This window comes from Prionailurus viverrinus, chromosome A2, assembly GCF_022837055.1.
Source record: "Prionailurus viverrinus isolate Anna chromosome A2, UM_Priviv_1.0, whole genome shotgun sequence".
In the NCBI taxonomy this organism is placed as follows: Eukaryota; Metazoa; Chordata; class Mammalia; order Carnivora; family Felidae; genus Prionailurus; species Prionailurus viverrinus.
This window is the reverse complement of record NC_062562.1, coordinates 141,017,228-141,031,759: the sequence shown is the minus strand read 5'-3', so window position 1 is coordinate 141,031,759 and position 14,532 is coordinate 141,017,228. Positions and strand designations below refer to the sequence as shown.

Sequence of the window (14,532 nt, the reverse complement as noted above, 5' to 3'; positions counted from 1 at the left end):
TATTCCTCTGGAGGGATTTTTTGTTTTTAATCTAGGCGCTAGAGCAGTACTTCACACACAAAAAAAGTTTTGAAGACCCTGGACTTCGAGAAAGAAAAATTAGTCACAGGGGAAGGTATCACTAAAGTCAACAGCTGAAAGAAATAGGCACCGGCAGTTACTATTGGCAATAGTTGAAAAACTATCTAGTAGATTCTATTAGGACATAAGAGGTCAAGAACCTTATAGGAAAAAAAAAATGGAACCAAGTTGTTTTCGTTCTGAGAATAGATCTAGTTCAGACTCCGCTCATGATCACGGTACATGACTTCGCTGCCCTAGTGTATGACCCGAGTTTAGTATATTTTGTGAAAACTGATGGATCTGACAATCAGCTGTCTCAATTTGACACTGTTCAGTTGATGAGTCGAGTGTTTGTTTTATATGCCAGTTATATGTACAGTGTTGAGAGTCACTGTACCAAAGGGAACATCTATGACACTGCCCCTGCCTTCAAACAATTGGTTATCTCACTAGTGAGATAAAACCTACACATATGCAACAATTAACAGTCAAGATAGACAAGACATAGATTAAAATCTATAACAATCAGGTATATAATAAAGTGTTAAATTAGAGATGAGCGTCTCATGGCAAAATTCCAAGGGTACAGAGGTAGAAACAGAGGTAGAAAAGGAAGGGATCAGGGGAAGATGTGTGAAAATGGGGAACAAAAATTAAGTCTCGCAAATTGAGAAAACCAGGCAAAAGAGGAAAAAGGGGAGAGGACATTCAAAGAAGGTGATGGAGGTATAGGAACCAAACACAGATTTCTGTTATTGGCCGGGAGATCCATATTTTGTAAAGCTTTCACACAAATCTCTTCTATGAAGGGAGAATTCTTTGCTTAACAAGTTTATTCTTTTCAGTTTTAAGGAGATGTTCAAATGTGGCAAGACCAAAACAGTCAAGCAAAAAGCCTGTGCTGAGGTGATTAAACAAGAATACCAAAAACTTGGGCCAATAAGGTAAGATGCACCTGCACGCAGACGCACAAGCAAACACACTCATGCTCACACAGGTGCATACTGTTTATACTGCAAGTATTCGTGCAAAGAGAAACAGGCACATAATAGTCTATAATGTGTTTAGGACACCTAATAAGGGCCTTGAATATGCTAGCCCTTGTAAATAGATCTCAACATGACAAAATACATACTTTTAGCTCACTGAAATTTACCAGGTAGAATCAAAGGAAGCCAAAGACTCCATAGAGGAGTCGAGTCCTTTTCTAACTGGATTGGTTCTCTCAAATTGTTGACACGTAATCATCTGGTTTTTATAGCGTTTAGCGTTCTGCTAAGATTACTCTGGCAATAGCTCAGGGAGTTTCTACGAATGTCCTGACTGAGAAAATAAATGAAATGATGGGAATTTTTGCACAGGTATCAGGAAATTGTGACCTTGGTCCTCTTCATTGTGATGGCTCTGCTATGGTTTAGCCGAGATCCTGGGTTTGTTCCCGGTTGGTCTGCACTTTTTTCCAAGTAAGCATTACATATTATGTTTGTCAAACCTTACTGTTTTTTGTTGGTTGTTTTTTTTTCTGGTTTTCTCCTAAGTGGTTCCTATAACTCTATAAGATTATATGAGACTTTTTTCCCCCTTCCTTTCCACTGAAAAGATTTAATTCTAATCTTTTCAGGAAAAAAAAATAAGAAATGAAATTTAAGGTAAGACTGCAGATAAGATAATCATATATTCTGTAACTAAAAGTCAGGCTCCTTTAGGCAAAGCTTTTCCCAGCCTTACAAAATTAGAAATATAATCTGTAGGAAAGCCATGATCTGTGGTGGTTTGGAGTGCAGACTGTGGAGCCTCACTGCTTGAGGTGTATTCTGGATCTTCCACTTTGGGCAAGTCACTTATATCTCAGTTCCTCCATCTGTGAAATAAGGCTAATAACAGCACTTAGAATAGTGCTGCCCTACTCTATACTGACAGTGCAGAGCCTGCTTGGGATTCTCTCTCTCCCTCTTTCTCTGCCCTCCCCTGCTTGCTCTCTCTCTCTCTCTCTCTCTCTCTCTCAAAATAAATAACATAAACTTAAAAAAAAAAAAGAGTAGTGCTGCCCTTACTCCCTACAGAAATGCAGTATTTATTATTAAGTGAGATAAATGCCACTCCATCCTTGTTAATAACCTGAGATGGATCGCTTCTCAGCCTTTTGGCTAAGATCAAGTGTAATAACCTGAGATGGATTCATATTCTGTGATTTTTGCCAACTTATTTTTTTTTTTTTTTACTCAGGTCAGTATCTTCTCTTTTTTTTCTAATTATGTTCCTTTTTTATACTAGTTCACTATAAATCCATCCCTGCCCCTATTTTTTAGATAAAGAATTCCTGAATAAGTAATAAGACTGATTTTAGAAACTAATGTTAGCAGCTGGGTCGAGTTAATTTCATCTTGCAGTGTCTTATAGACCAGCAGTCCTGCTGAGTCATATGAAGTCACGGGGAGAATGATAGCGTAATTTTCTAAATTAAGGGCCATCCTATGTGTCAATATAAATACTTTGGTTTTGAGATGTATGTTCCCAATCTGTCTTTCACTGAAGTACTCTGCTTCCTAAATTGAGCAGATCTCCGATGATGACTTCCTGTCTCACATCCCACAGCAAGAATCCATGTCTCTGGGGACAGAAACCAAAATTATTTTAGTTAAAGGCATTCTGCTGACATGGAATAAAGAGGTCCTTCTCTTCTTGAATAGAGACTTCTGGCAATATAGGCATTCGCAACATTTTTTAAAGGTGCGAGGTCTGTGTGCAAATTCCTAGTGAACATACAAGTGTAGCAGTGTGATGCGGTAGCATGTTTCAAAGGATCGGCTTCAGCTTGATAAACTTTTTGTTTAGGACTAAAACTTTTCACTTTGAGAAGTCTAAACAAAAGGCAGCATCCTGTTATTCATAGCAAACTATCATTTAACAGTTTGATTATTATTTTTTAGTTTTGTAATAGGTTGTAAACCAACATAAAAAGTGAGTTTCCTTTTCAAAATTCCACTCCTATTAACCTAAGTAGGGAGAGTCTTCTCTAAACACTAGTGTGTAAACACTAAATGAAATCAGATAGTAGCTAATAAAAACCAGGAAGAAATCCCAGTATGAATTCAACGTAATAAGTTTCTAATTTCTGTTCTTTATAGGAAGAAAGTGTAATTCAGAAGATATCTTGTTTGCAGCAGGAAAACGGAGTATATTTACTATGGTCAGGTGTTCGTGTTATGTAGAATTCTGAGAGAAAACAATAGGAAAAGGAACAAAGGCTTGAGAGGAGAAGGAATTTGAAGATATAAGTCTAACTGACTTTGATTCATAAATCGCCAAAGCAAATAAAATTTGTGTAAGCTTAATATTTTGTAATACTGAGGCAACCTTAGTTCATAATCAAGTAAAAATAAAATGAAAATAAACAAGTACTGAAATAATAATAGTTTTAAAAGTCTTTGGGAACACAATTACCTCAACATTTATGGCTTGATTTTATGTAAAGTATATTCTGTAGAATATATTTGTAATATAGAGATTTTAAGCATTTAGAATTTCCAAAGCTAGGGTGATATATCAAGATTTATAGCTACCACCTAATGTTTTCATTCCATCTGTTTGAACCTGGACTGAATTCAATGTGTCTTTTCATATAAAACAAAATCAGATTACATGATGCCTGACCTAATTTGGTAAAATTACAATAAAAAATTATAACTCAAGTAAAAGAAATAAGGAGCAATAAAATAATAAATATTGGTGAAGTTTGTTGAATAAATTACACCAAATAGCTTTGTACTCAGCAAAGAAATAAATAAAATCTATATTTAAGGAAAACAGACTCCTTTCTAAAGTTGCCAAATTGAATAAAAATAATGTGTTTCCTTGATTATTTATACTGTTCAAGTGAATCACAGGAGTAGAGAGCTTCTATAGTATGTACACATTGCCGAGTCACAAGGCAGCAAAATAATCTCTAGGGTGTACATATTTCTTCTCAGGTTACAAAGATTCACTAGTTAATACTGCTGAATCTTAAAACTGAATTTTAATTATGTATGTCTGTTTAATTCATGTCTGGTTTCCAGGTGCTTATTAACAGTTGAGGCTTCTGGGAACCTGTCTTACTTGCTGGAATGACCTAGTGATTCTAAGACCCCATCTGTTCCTGAATCACTCTTAATTTGTACAGTGATCATTTATGAGCATCTCATAAACCATTCTAATAATTAATATTCTTGACTGAGTTTCACAGGGTGCAAAGCATTAAATGGGTTGATTTCATTTGTATGATATGGCTAGGGCCTATAATCACAGAAGCAGATGTTATATCTTAGAAAAACAGATCAATTTCTTTTCATAATTTACAGAAGAATTTTAGAGGACTCTAGAAACACCCTTTCGTTGCCACAAGTCAATACTGTGATGTTATACAACAATTATACAGGGCTTTGCCTAGTCTAGCAATTGTTTTGGTTTCAGTTCTCTGCCAGTATATTAAATGAAAAAATTCAAAGAAAAAATCACTTACCGAATCCTTGAGCCTTGCCTAAAAAGTGTGGGCCATTATGTTAGCATGTGTATTCATGGTTTTGAAAGTAGGAGACATATATGGAAACAATGAGAACATGGTGTGAGATTTTCGGCTTCACTAAGTTACATCATTTAGTTGGAAATCCGTAGATTTTAGACCTGATTATCCAGAATAAATAATCTATACCTCCACTACTACTTGTATGCTTATTAGCATAGTCGATTGTTGTTTAGTTCATTCAAGTTCTTCCTGCTATTTTTAATGTACACATCTGTCCTTTTTCAGGTATCCTGGTTTTGCTACAGATTCAACTGTTGCCTTACTTATAGGACTTCTATTCTTTCTTATCCCAGCTAAGAGATTGACTAAAACTACACCTACAGGAGAAATTGGTTGAGTATTATTTATAATTCTGAATGAATTTGACAGAAGAGCAAAAATTACAAAATTCCATTGGTTTCAGTTAGCACTTAGAACAGAAGGAATGGACATGCTTCCAAGAAGGCCTGGCTTAGCACACCCTGTTTGCGCACCGCAACCCTTATTCAGCCAGCACGTGTTCTCCCCCTGCAAGGAGAACCATCTTACTTGGCAGAAGTGAGAAGTAGATTTCCTTATGCAACATGGTTAGAACTCCACTATGAGTGATACTGTTTGGTTCACAATAGGCCCACTTCCCCTGCCATAATCAGAATTAATCTTACTATTGGCAAACATAGGAACAAGAACTCTAAAGTCATACTTCATGATGAGCCCTTGATAATAAATGCTGAGGATCTAAAAAGGTGAAGAGTTTCAAGGGAAAGAGTATTTACATCATCATAGTAATCCTGGAGAGAATGCAAATCAAGCCCACATATAGCCAGAACCCTAGTGTCACAAATGAAAGACGTAGTATTCAGTGGGAGCATTCATTGTCTTTGTAATACATGGACAAAGAAGTATCCTTGTTTATGTGAGCATACCCCCCTTCCCCTGACACACACATATTTTTTAAACACAGGATTCTGCTGTCCCCCCCCCCCCCATTTACGCTTTATACTAATATAGCAGGTGTTTTTGGTAGTCAGATTCCTATGTTGTTATTGTAGGACAAATGGTTTAAAATTGTTTGGAAATAGTTTAGTAGAGGGTGGGGGGTTTTATTGTTGGTTTTTCTTTTATTTGTGCCGCCTTTTTTTTTGCATGGGTGGAACCTGGATTCATGGAGTTGAGTTGGCCCACCTGACTCCCTGTGTCCAAATTGATAAGCGACTAATGAGTCAGATTTCTAGGACATGATATATATAAATAGCATAATGTAGAAATAAATACCTTTTGTTCTTTACTTGAGTCTAGAACATCTCAAAGTGTGTTATAAGGAGATATTGTAATACAGAGTAATAATTTCTGTGAGACCCTGAGGACACTGACCGTTGAAGTAAAATCCCTATGGCCTATTAGTGGCCAGTGTTGAGGAACCAATGCTTGGCTTAACTTCCCTGGTTCCCACATTTGAATCCTCCTCTCAGAAAAAGCCTTGCTTCTGTTGGGGAGAAAGAATTTTATCTTCCCTTCAAGATCCTTCCAGCTGGACTAAGGCTCAAGTTGATAGGAGCAGATTAATGGGAGAAAATCAAATTTAATGATGTACATACAGGGAATCCACACAGACATGGAAGTTCCAAAGACAGTGAGGCAACATGACCCTTATATGAGCTAAGAAGAGGGATAGGGGTCTGAGGATACAGAGGAGAAAGACCAATAGCAGGAAGGTGAAAGGAGATGTTTGGAAAACAAAGGTTACCCAATTATGCAGATAAGTTTCTTAGGTAAAGAGAAATCTTTGTTAATCTCTCTCTTCCTGGTACAAGCAGATAGTTGAGTGGGGAGGCAAAGAACTTTTTCTGAATCTGCTGGGGTTTTTTTGTTTGTATTTTTAATGTTTTGGGGGGTTTTGTTTTGTTTTATTTTTAAGAGAGAGAGCACTAGCAGAGGGACAGAGAGAGGGGGGGACAAAGTATACAAAGCAGGCTCTGCAGTTATATCAGCGAGCTCCATGTGGAGCTCAAACTCACGAACCATGAGATCATGACCTGAGCCAAAGTTGGACACTCAACCGCCTGAGCCATCCAGGTTGCCCAAGTCTGCTGGGTTGTGATTGCTTTTAACTCAAAATAACATTCATGACAAAGTCGCCCATCTTGGGGCAGCCTGCCGTTGGCCCCTATACCAATGTCTACCAGTCTCTCTCTTCTCATTCTTCAACTCCTGTTCTCCCTGATAAACTCATTCACAGTAGGTTTAAAAATGGCAAGACATTATGTGTTAAATTTTACATGAGAGGCATATTTCAGAAATGTTTGTGTTTTAACAGAAAATATATCGCTTTTTTTTTGAGAGACAGAGAGAGAGAGAGAGAGAGCGTGCACACAGGTGGGGAGGGGCAGAGGAAGAGAGAGAATCTTAAGGAGGCTCCATGCCTAGTACGGAGCATAGTGCAGGACTTGATCTCAAGATCATGAGATCCTAACCTGAGCTGAAATCAAGAGTCAGATGCTTAACTGACTGAGCCACCAAGGCAGGCCTTGATAGGTATATATATCCTAATTCAAGCAAGGAAGAGCAAAATCTCCATCAATAGTGAAGGTAAGTTTGGTTTAGGTTTACCAGAAGGAGATAGGAAGGAGTCTTAGTAATCTTAAAATCTCACCATGTAGAAGGCCACTTGTTACACACAAATGTTAAATGGGAATAATATATTCATGGATGACCTTTTTTCTCAACAAATCAAATGAGCCATTATGACCTAAATATCAAAAGAAGTCTTTATGATAATTGCTTTATAAGAATTTTAAGAGTCTTATGAATGATACTTAAATTATTTAATCTGAACTTTGATTTTAAACTGAAATCATGATGAATCTATTATGACCCTCCTCATGATTTGAAAAAATAAAAAAGGTTCAAGAAAATAGTGAATAAAATTATAATGCAACAGTGATGATATTAGAACCAATGTCATATTAGACACTTTGAATAGCAAAGAATAGTATAGTCAATGCATTGTGTTACTCATAGTAGGCAGAATGTTAGTGGAATGAATGAATGAATGAATGGCACTATAAATGATAATGTTATAATCTATCTAAATTTGTAATATGATCCAAAGGAATTTTCCAAGTCATGTTTATGTTTGTTTGTTTGTTTTGGAATGCAGTGTCCCACCTCAGCCAGGTAGAAAATCATTCAAAGTTCAGATCAAGTCACTTACCTAAAAACAATAGAGGAATATTAAAAACTTCTTATGAGATGGCGGTTTCAGGTAATGAAAACAAATACATGTCATATTGTCATCTTTTAAGCAATGTATAACTGTGGGAATTGTGTTTTGCAGTTGCTTTTGATTATTCTCCACTGATTACTTGGAAAGAATTCCAGTCATTCATGCCCTGGGATATAGCCATCCTTGTTGGTGGAGGGTTTGCCTTGGCAGATGGCTGTGAGGTAATACTCTGTGTCTAAGATATTTAACAATTAACTAGACTTTTCCAAAGAAGAACAAGAGACATTTAAGCTTTGACATATTCAACTTTACCCTATCATTTTAACAATACAGAATTCAATAGTCATGCAGTGAGTATACCACACAAACAAAGTGAGTTCAATAATTTTTACAGGCTGCGAGCATAAAACATCATTTTTTATGATGTCCCAACATGTCAAAAGGAATAAAGCAAAGAAGATTAGAATTCTTAAACCATGAAATGGTACTAGAAGACTAGCTAAGTAAGAAAGAAATGCAAAAATCATATGTACAATGACTCCTAGCAAAACATTTTGTTTTATACCTTTACCTTATTTCATGATGAATTTGAGTACCTCACAGACTTCTCTTCAGTGTATCATAGTCCAGGTGGGCCTGGGTGGCTCAGTCAGTTAAACGTCCTACTCTTGATTTTGGCTCAGGTCACGATCTCACAGTTCATGGGATCAAGCCCGGCTTTGGGCTCTGCCCTGAAGGGCTCTGCGCTCGCTCTCTCTCTCTCTCTCTCTCTCTCTCTCTCTCTCTCTGCCTCTCCCCTGCATGTGCTGGCTGTCTCTCAAAAATAAACATTTTTTAAAAATTTACAATATATCATAGTCCTAAGGCTGTCAAAGAAGAATAAGAAGTAACAGTACTTCATTACATCATTTATTTATTACATATTAAGTACATTAAAAGTACTTAGTACATGCTGGGGCACCTGGGTGGGTCTGTTGGCTAAGCATCTGCCTTCGGCTCAGGTTAGGATCCCACAGTTCAGGGGTTCGAGCCCTGCACGGAGTTCTGTGCTGACAGCTCAGAGCCTGGAGCCTGCTTCACATTCTGTGTCTCCCTCCCTCTGCCCTCCCCCTGGTCATGCTCTGTCTTTCTCTGTCTCTGTCTCAAAAATAAATAAACATTAAAAAAAAAGTATTTAGTGAATGTTTATTGAATGAAGTCCAGAGAGAATTTTACATAACCATTGCTAATACTACATTATGTCTAATTTTAGGGAGAAATAAAACCACCATTAGGAATAATTCTTTGGCCTGTCATCTACTATCTAGTTTATATAAAGTAGAAGTCTGAGGAGGCCTTTGTCACTTGAAAGTCATTGTAGGGCTGCTGGAAAAAAGCATCTTCTTGAAAAGCCCATGAGAAAGTTTTTACTCTTTGATTAAAAACTCTCATTTCTGGGTCTTATAGTCATATGTGAAACACTTAAAGCTCACAGCTGCTCCATTTCCTTATTCAACCATCAGAGTAAAAAGGATGATGAGAGAGATGTGTTGTGTCCAGCCTTTTCGTTTCTGGAAAGTTAAATTTTTATTTTTCTCAAGGCAAATAACTATCTGCTATCTTCTAAATAGCCTCTAGGGAGATTGTCTTTTGCTTCTTACTTTATTGTCAATTTTTCTGTATGGCATTTGGACACAAAACTTTCGGCTTAATAGGTGAAAAATCTCAGAAATTGTCTCAATTCTGAGTGCCACTTATAATGCCTTTTTACATCTAGATTTGGCTTGCCTCATAGACCACTCAAATTTAAATGATAGAAATATAAGGCAAATTCACTTTTTTCCCCTACTATTTCAGAAATAATGAGATCTGGTTTCTCAGAATCAGTAACTTCCGTTATTTTTATTGCTAATTTGAACTGTGAGGGAATCAGAATCGCTAATTCTGACACTGATGTTAACTTTGTTCATGTCTCCTTCCCAGACTATCTGTCCGGATTGGACTCTAGATACTCAAAGTGATTTTAAAAGCATTGGCCAGACCCTAGAATTGCAAAATCCAAGAAAATTAAAAGGTGTGGACTTCCTCTGATACACTAGCCCCTCCCACTGGAAGAATTAGGGAAACCATAGAAGGAGGTCTAGTTTGCTGTGAAAATCCTGGTACATAGAATTAAATTTCTGTGGGATATCCAGAATGACCCTATCCCTGAGTGGGTATGTTGAAGCCATGAATTTCAAAAATATGGCTGTGGAAAAATATGCCCCTAGAAACTGATTTTACAAAGATTTGGAGACAGTTCATTTTTTAAAATTTTGTTCCAAACTGTAATTAGTTTGGCAAATGTCCAGAACTCAATAACTCTCCTGGGTGGGAGCGATGAGAGAGCAGCTAGCTACTAAAGCATTCACCTCTTTGTAATTCGCTCTCTCTTAAAAGCCTGTTAACTTTGTTTTAATATAATCACAGTACACTAAGTGTCTCAGGTATGAACAATATTCATATAATCCTAATGGCAAAATTTAAATATTGATTTAATAAAAAGTGTTGATATATGAGTAAAGGAAATGGAGGGCCAGGAAATACATGTATGGTGGATGGTGTAAGAAAGCTGAATCCTTATGTAACGTATTGGAAAGTCAGTAAACAAAATCTAAATTAGCAAATTAGGAAAACACATAGTTTAAAAAATAGCTGTAAATAGCTAATATGGGTTGAAAATTGTCTCTGGGGAACACAACGTAGGAATAGAGAGAGGCAGACCAGAGGGCTTCCATTTTCTTGAAGTCCTGTAGTACCACATGATTTGTCCATATAAATTAGGTAAAATTAAATTTTAATTTAAAAAATGTGAGAAGACAATTCAAATTTCCTAAAGCATGTTGGTAGTGTTAAAATCAGAATAATTGAGAACTTCTCCATGTCAGAGCCTCCTAGATCTACCAAACTATGGGAAAATATGAAAGATTAAAGTTATATTTTAGAAACTGTGTTCTTAGGGCAAAGGTTACATTTTATACATTTAAATTGTGTCTGATTAAAATGAATTGTTTACAAATAACATTACAAATTATTATTATTTTCTTTTTTTTTTTTTTTTTAGGAATCAGGACTATCTAAGTGGATAGGAAATAAATTATCTCCTCTAGGTTCATTACCAGTATGGCTAATAATTCTGATATCTTCTTTGCTTGTCACATCTCTAACAGAGGTAGCCAGCAATCCAGCTACCATTACCCTTCTTCTCCCGATATTATCTTCACTGGTGGGTATCTCATTGATCTGCTTTTATACTCATCAAAAGTGTAGTGTTCTACTTTGCTTGTTCTCATATTGTGGTATGGGATCATTTTTGGTGCGAATTATCTTCCTATAAGTAGCTTATAGAGTGGTCTTTATTTGGGTTGATACTTTGTTGGGAGACCTCAACGCAGAACTCTGTTCTACATTCAAGCAGCAAGATCTTAAGAGAAGTACTTACCTTCTTTCTGCCCAGATTTTTCATTTGCAGATAAGTACAAGGGTCAGCCTGGGTCCTTTCCAGCTCTGAGACTTTGGGATTCAGTGTTTCCTGGCAACTTCAGTATTTACATGTCTAACACTGACACTTCTCCCTCCAGATTATTCCTCAGTTTCTGAGAAGTGGTTCATATAGGTGATTTGCAAGTGAATAAGAAGCTAGGCTTATGCTTCCGGCTTTAAGCTTAAATATCTTAGACATGGTTGTTTCTCTCTATAGCCCAGGGAATAATTTTAAAAGATAAGTAAAAACCAGATTTGCAAGGAGAGAGAGGAAACGACAATCTACCTTTTTTCTCCCCACCTAGCTAGCAATTACAAGAAATAGCGTTAAGTAAAATGTTTTCCTTATTGGGACGGCTAAGTTTGGTGAGAGGTAGCACTTTAAATTAAGAAGGATTGCCCTTCTGAAATTGTTCTCCTCCAGCTCAAGGCGCATATGATAGCATTCTTAAGCTGCTGCTTCAAATTAGAGAAGAAATGTAGGCAGTTTATACTGGCAAAATACCATTTTGGTTTTTCTGTTTTTTATTTCTCAACAGGGCACAGATGAAATGGCACAGTTAGAAAAGTTAGATGATGAATTAAGAATAGGAGTGACTCTTCTTCTGTGAAGATCCCTAAGCAAATTTCAAATTATATATGGCGCAGAGGCAGAAAAGTTAATGGAATAATGAGAAGCTTTGGAGCCAGAGAGACATAAGCCCCTACATAAGCTCTGCTGCTTGCCATCTTTGTGTCTGGACTTTAACCTTTCTGGGCCTTAGTTTCTTCATCTGTTATTTGGGGCTATAATAGCCATCTCATAGGTCATTGGGAAAATTAAGTTATTTTATATAAATACACACACACACACACACACACAGCACCTAGCACACTGGATAAATGATAAATTGCTTCTGTTTTTATTTAGTTCCTGGAATAAATGATACTTTATTTTCTAAATGAACTGAGCTTTAATACTTATGTGGGCATCAATAACCATGTAGACAACAACAAGAGGAAGAGACATTTCTGAAAAATATTCTTCAAGCTAGAGTTGCATTTATGTGTACAATTTTATGTCTTTAAGTTTTAACCTGCTTCTGTGAAAGTTTATTATAATAATTTTGCTCATTTTGATGCTTGGTGCCTACCTCAAAATTTCGCTTAGACTCCTTTGTCTTTCCCAACAGGCTGAAGCCATTCAAGTGAACCCTCTTTATATTTTGATACCTTCTACTCTGTGTACTTCATTTGCATTCCTCCTACCAGTAGCAAATCCACCCAATGCTATTGTTTTTTCATACGGCCATCTAAAAGTAATTGACATGGTGAGTGAGCTGAAAGAAAACAATCAGGTCCAATGTCTTGCGTTATCGCTCCTTTTACACACTAATCAACTTCCAGGGAAAGCATGGCTTGAGTTCTGTTTCTGAAGGTGAGTACATGATTGGTCATAGAATTGTTTTCAAGAGTGATACCAGAAGCAAACAGGCCATTAGAATTTGCAGTCACAAACACGGATACTGAATGCATCAGTAACACCCTGGAAGAGGGAAAAGAGCATAGACTGTGTTCCACACAAGGGCTTAAACTTACATGTCAAAATCAGAATCCAACTTGACCTAGGCAAAAGGAAGAAATAGAATTAATGAAATTCAGCAGAAAACCACGCCCTGTGGTTTTCTATCACAAATATCTTTGCAACCAACCAACATTTGCTTTGAATAACATACTGGGCTCAGTGCCTGCTGATGAAAAGTCGTCTTTCTTGCTGTGATTCTAATAGTGGCATCTGACATGAAAGTGCAAGCAAGTCATAACAGAACGTTTAGTGTGGTGTCTACATGTGGTGTTTCTTCCGATCCGATGGGGGCCCCAAAATGTGAGGCAACGATCGGGTGGAAGCCACCTGAGGCAGAACAGAGGAGATAGAAGTTGGCTGAATACACCACAAGAGAACAACGGGCAGGACGGCAGAAGAAAGGCTGTCTGCAAGGAGGCAGTGGGTGGGGGGCATTTTTAAAGGAGGAAGTTGAAGAGGTTTGGCAATATATGGAATTTTCCCTTTTTTGGTAACTGAGCCTGGTTGTAAGTAGCCCATTGTCATTTAGGGCCTTTGGATATTTGGGGGTGGGTCGCCTGATGGGCCTGTCGGTATTCAGCCAGGTGGTCACTGTGTCCCTTTCTACATTCCCTTGCTCATGGCTGTTTGCCGTGGTAGGCAAGGACTAGCTTGAGAATACTCTAGTCTCCCCCAAATCTTGATCACCAACTTCCAAACCAAACCAAACAGGAATGTAATGAAAGTAACTTCCATTAGTTTACTCTGCAGGTGCACTCCCCAGGTAAGTCCCAGCTCCCTCCCGCCACACACATTGCTGTCCCTACATTCCTGCAGTGTAAACATTTTGGAAATGCCTCTATGCAGAAGTCACATAATAATCTTTTGGAAAAGAAAATGTGTATGACACCATATAACCAGTGTCCTGTGCACATGAATTTAAACAATAAAAACAGGATTTTGGAAAAGTGAATGGCTTGCATAGAAAGAAAAGGAGACTCCCTATAATAATCATCACTAGATATCCCCTTTTGCTTTGGGGCTCCATGCTTTAAAACAAAGAATGCAGAGGTAAGCAATCTTTCCCTGTAAAAAGTCAGACAGTAAATATTTGACACTCTGTGGGCCGTATGCTCTCTCTCACGACTACTCAATTCTGCCATTGTATCACGACCGCAGCCAACAACAATATGTGAACAAATAGTCATAGTTCTAGTACCATAAAACTTTATTTACCAAAACAGGTCATGGGCAGTATTTTGCCAGTCTCTGTTTTAATGGATAGAAAACAACTTTGAAATTTTTAGTAGCTACTAGGATGATGACATAAGAGCCAGAAAAATGGGCACTCTAAGAAAGATGGATAGAAGTGGCATTTTATTAAATCTCAATAGGAGAATACTAAAGGCTAAACTAATAATGGTATTGAGTGAACATGAAGGATCCAGTTATCATATCGTGACCCGAACCTTACCCACTGAAAGACAAGACCTCAAAACTCAAATTCTGATTTAACATGAAATGGCAACTTTTTAAAGGGATTTTTTCTTGAGTTAGTTGATTCCAGTATATTCCTAAGAGGAACCTCTCAGCATCTCCAACTAAATGTCATTTAGCTGGGGACGGATTCTCCTTTGACATGAATGGAAGAATTCA

The 14,532-nt window shown here is 37.3% G+C and overlaps 1 protein-coding gene across 2 annotated transcripts in view; it reads left to right on the top strand.

Annotated features, from left to right (window-relative positions):
* Nucleotides 1-14,532, top strand: part of SLC13A1 (solute carrier family 13 member 1) — a 250,694-nt gene that overhangs the window by 197,547 nt on the left and 38,615 nt on the right. Inside the window, exons 10-15 of one of the 2 annotated variants that reach the window (XM_047849259.1) lie at nt 909-1,007; nt 1,425-1,526; nt 4,853-4,959; nt 7,944-8,053; nt 10,915-11,076; nt 12,506-12,643. In XM_047849259.1, the coding sequence (XP_047705215.1) occupies nt 909-1,007; nt 1,425-1,526; nt 4,853-4,959; nt 7,944-8,053; nt 10,915-11,076; nt 12,506-12,643 (718 nt within the window). Of the gene's footprint in view, nt 1-908; nt 1,008-1,424; nt 1,527-4,852; nt 4,960-7,943; nt 8,054-9,794; nt 9,886-10,914; nt 11,077-12,505; nt 12,644-14,532 lie in introns of those variants that run through there. The other variant, XM_047849260.1, reaches the window with a different exon arrangement.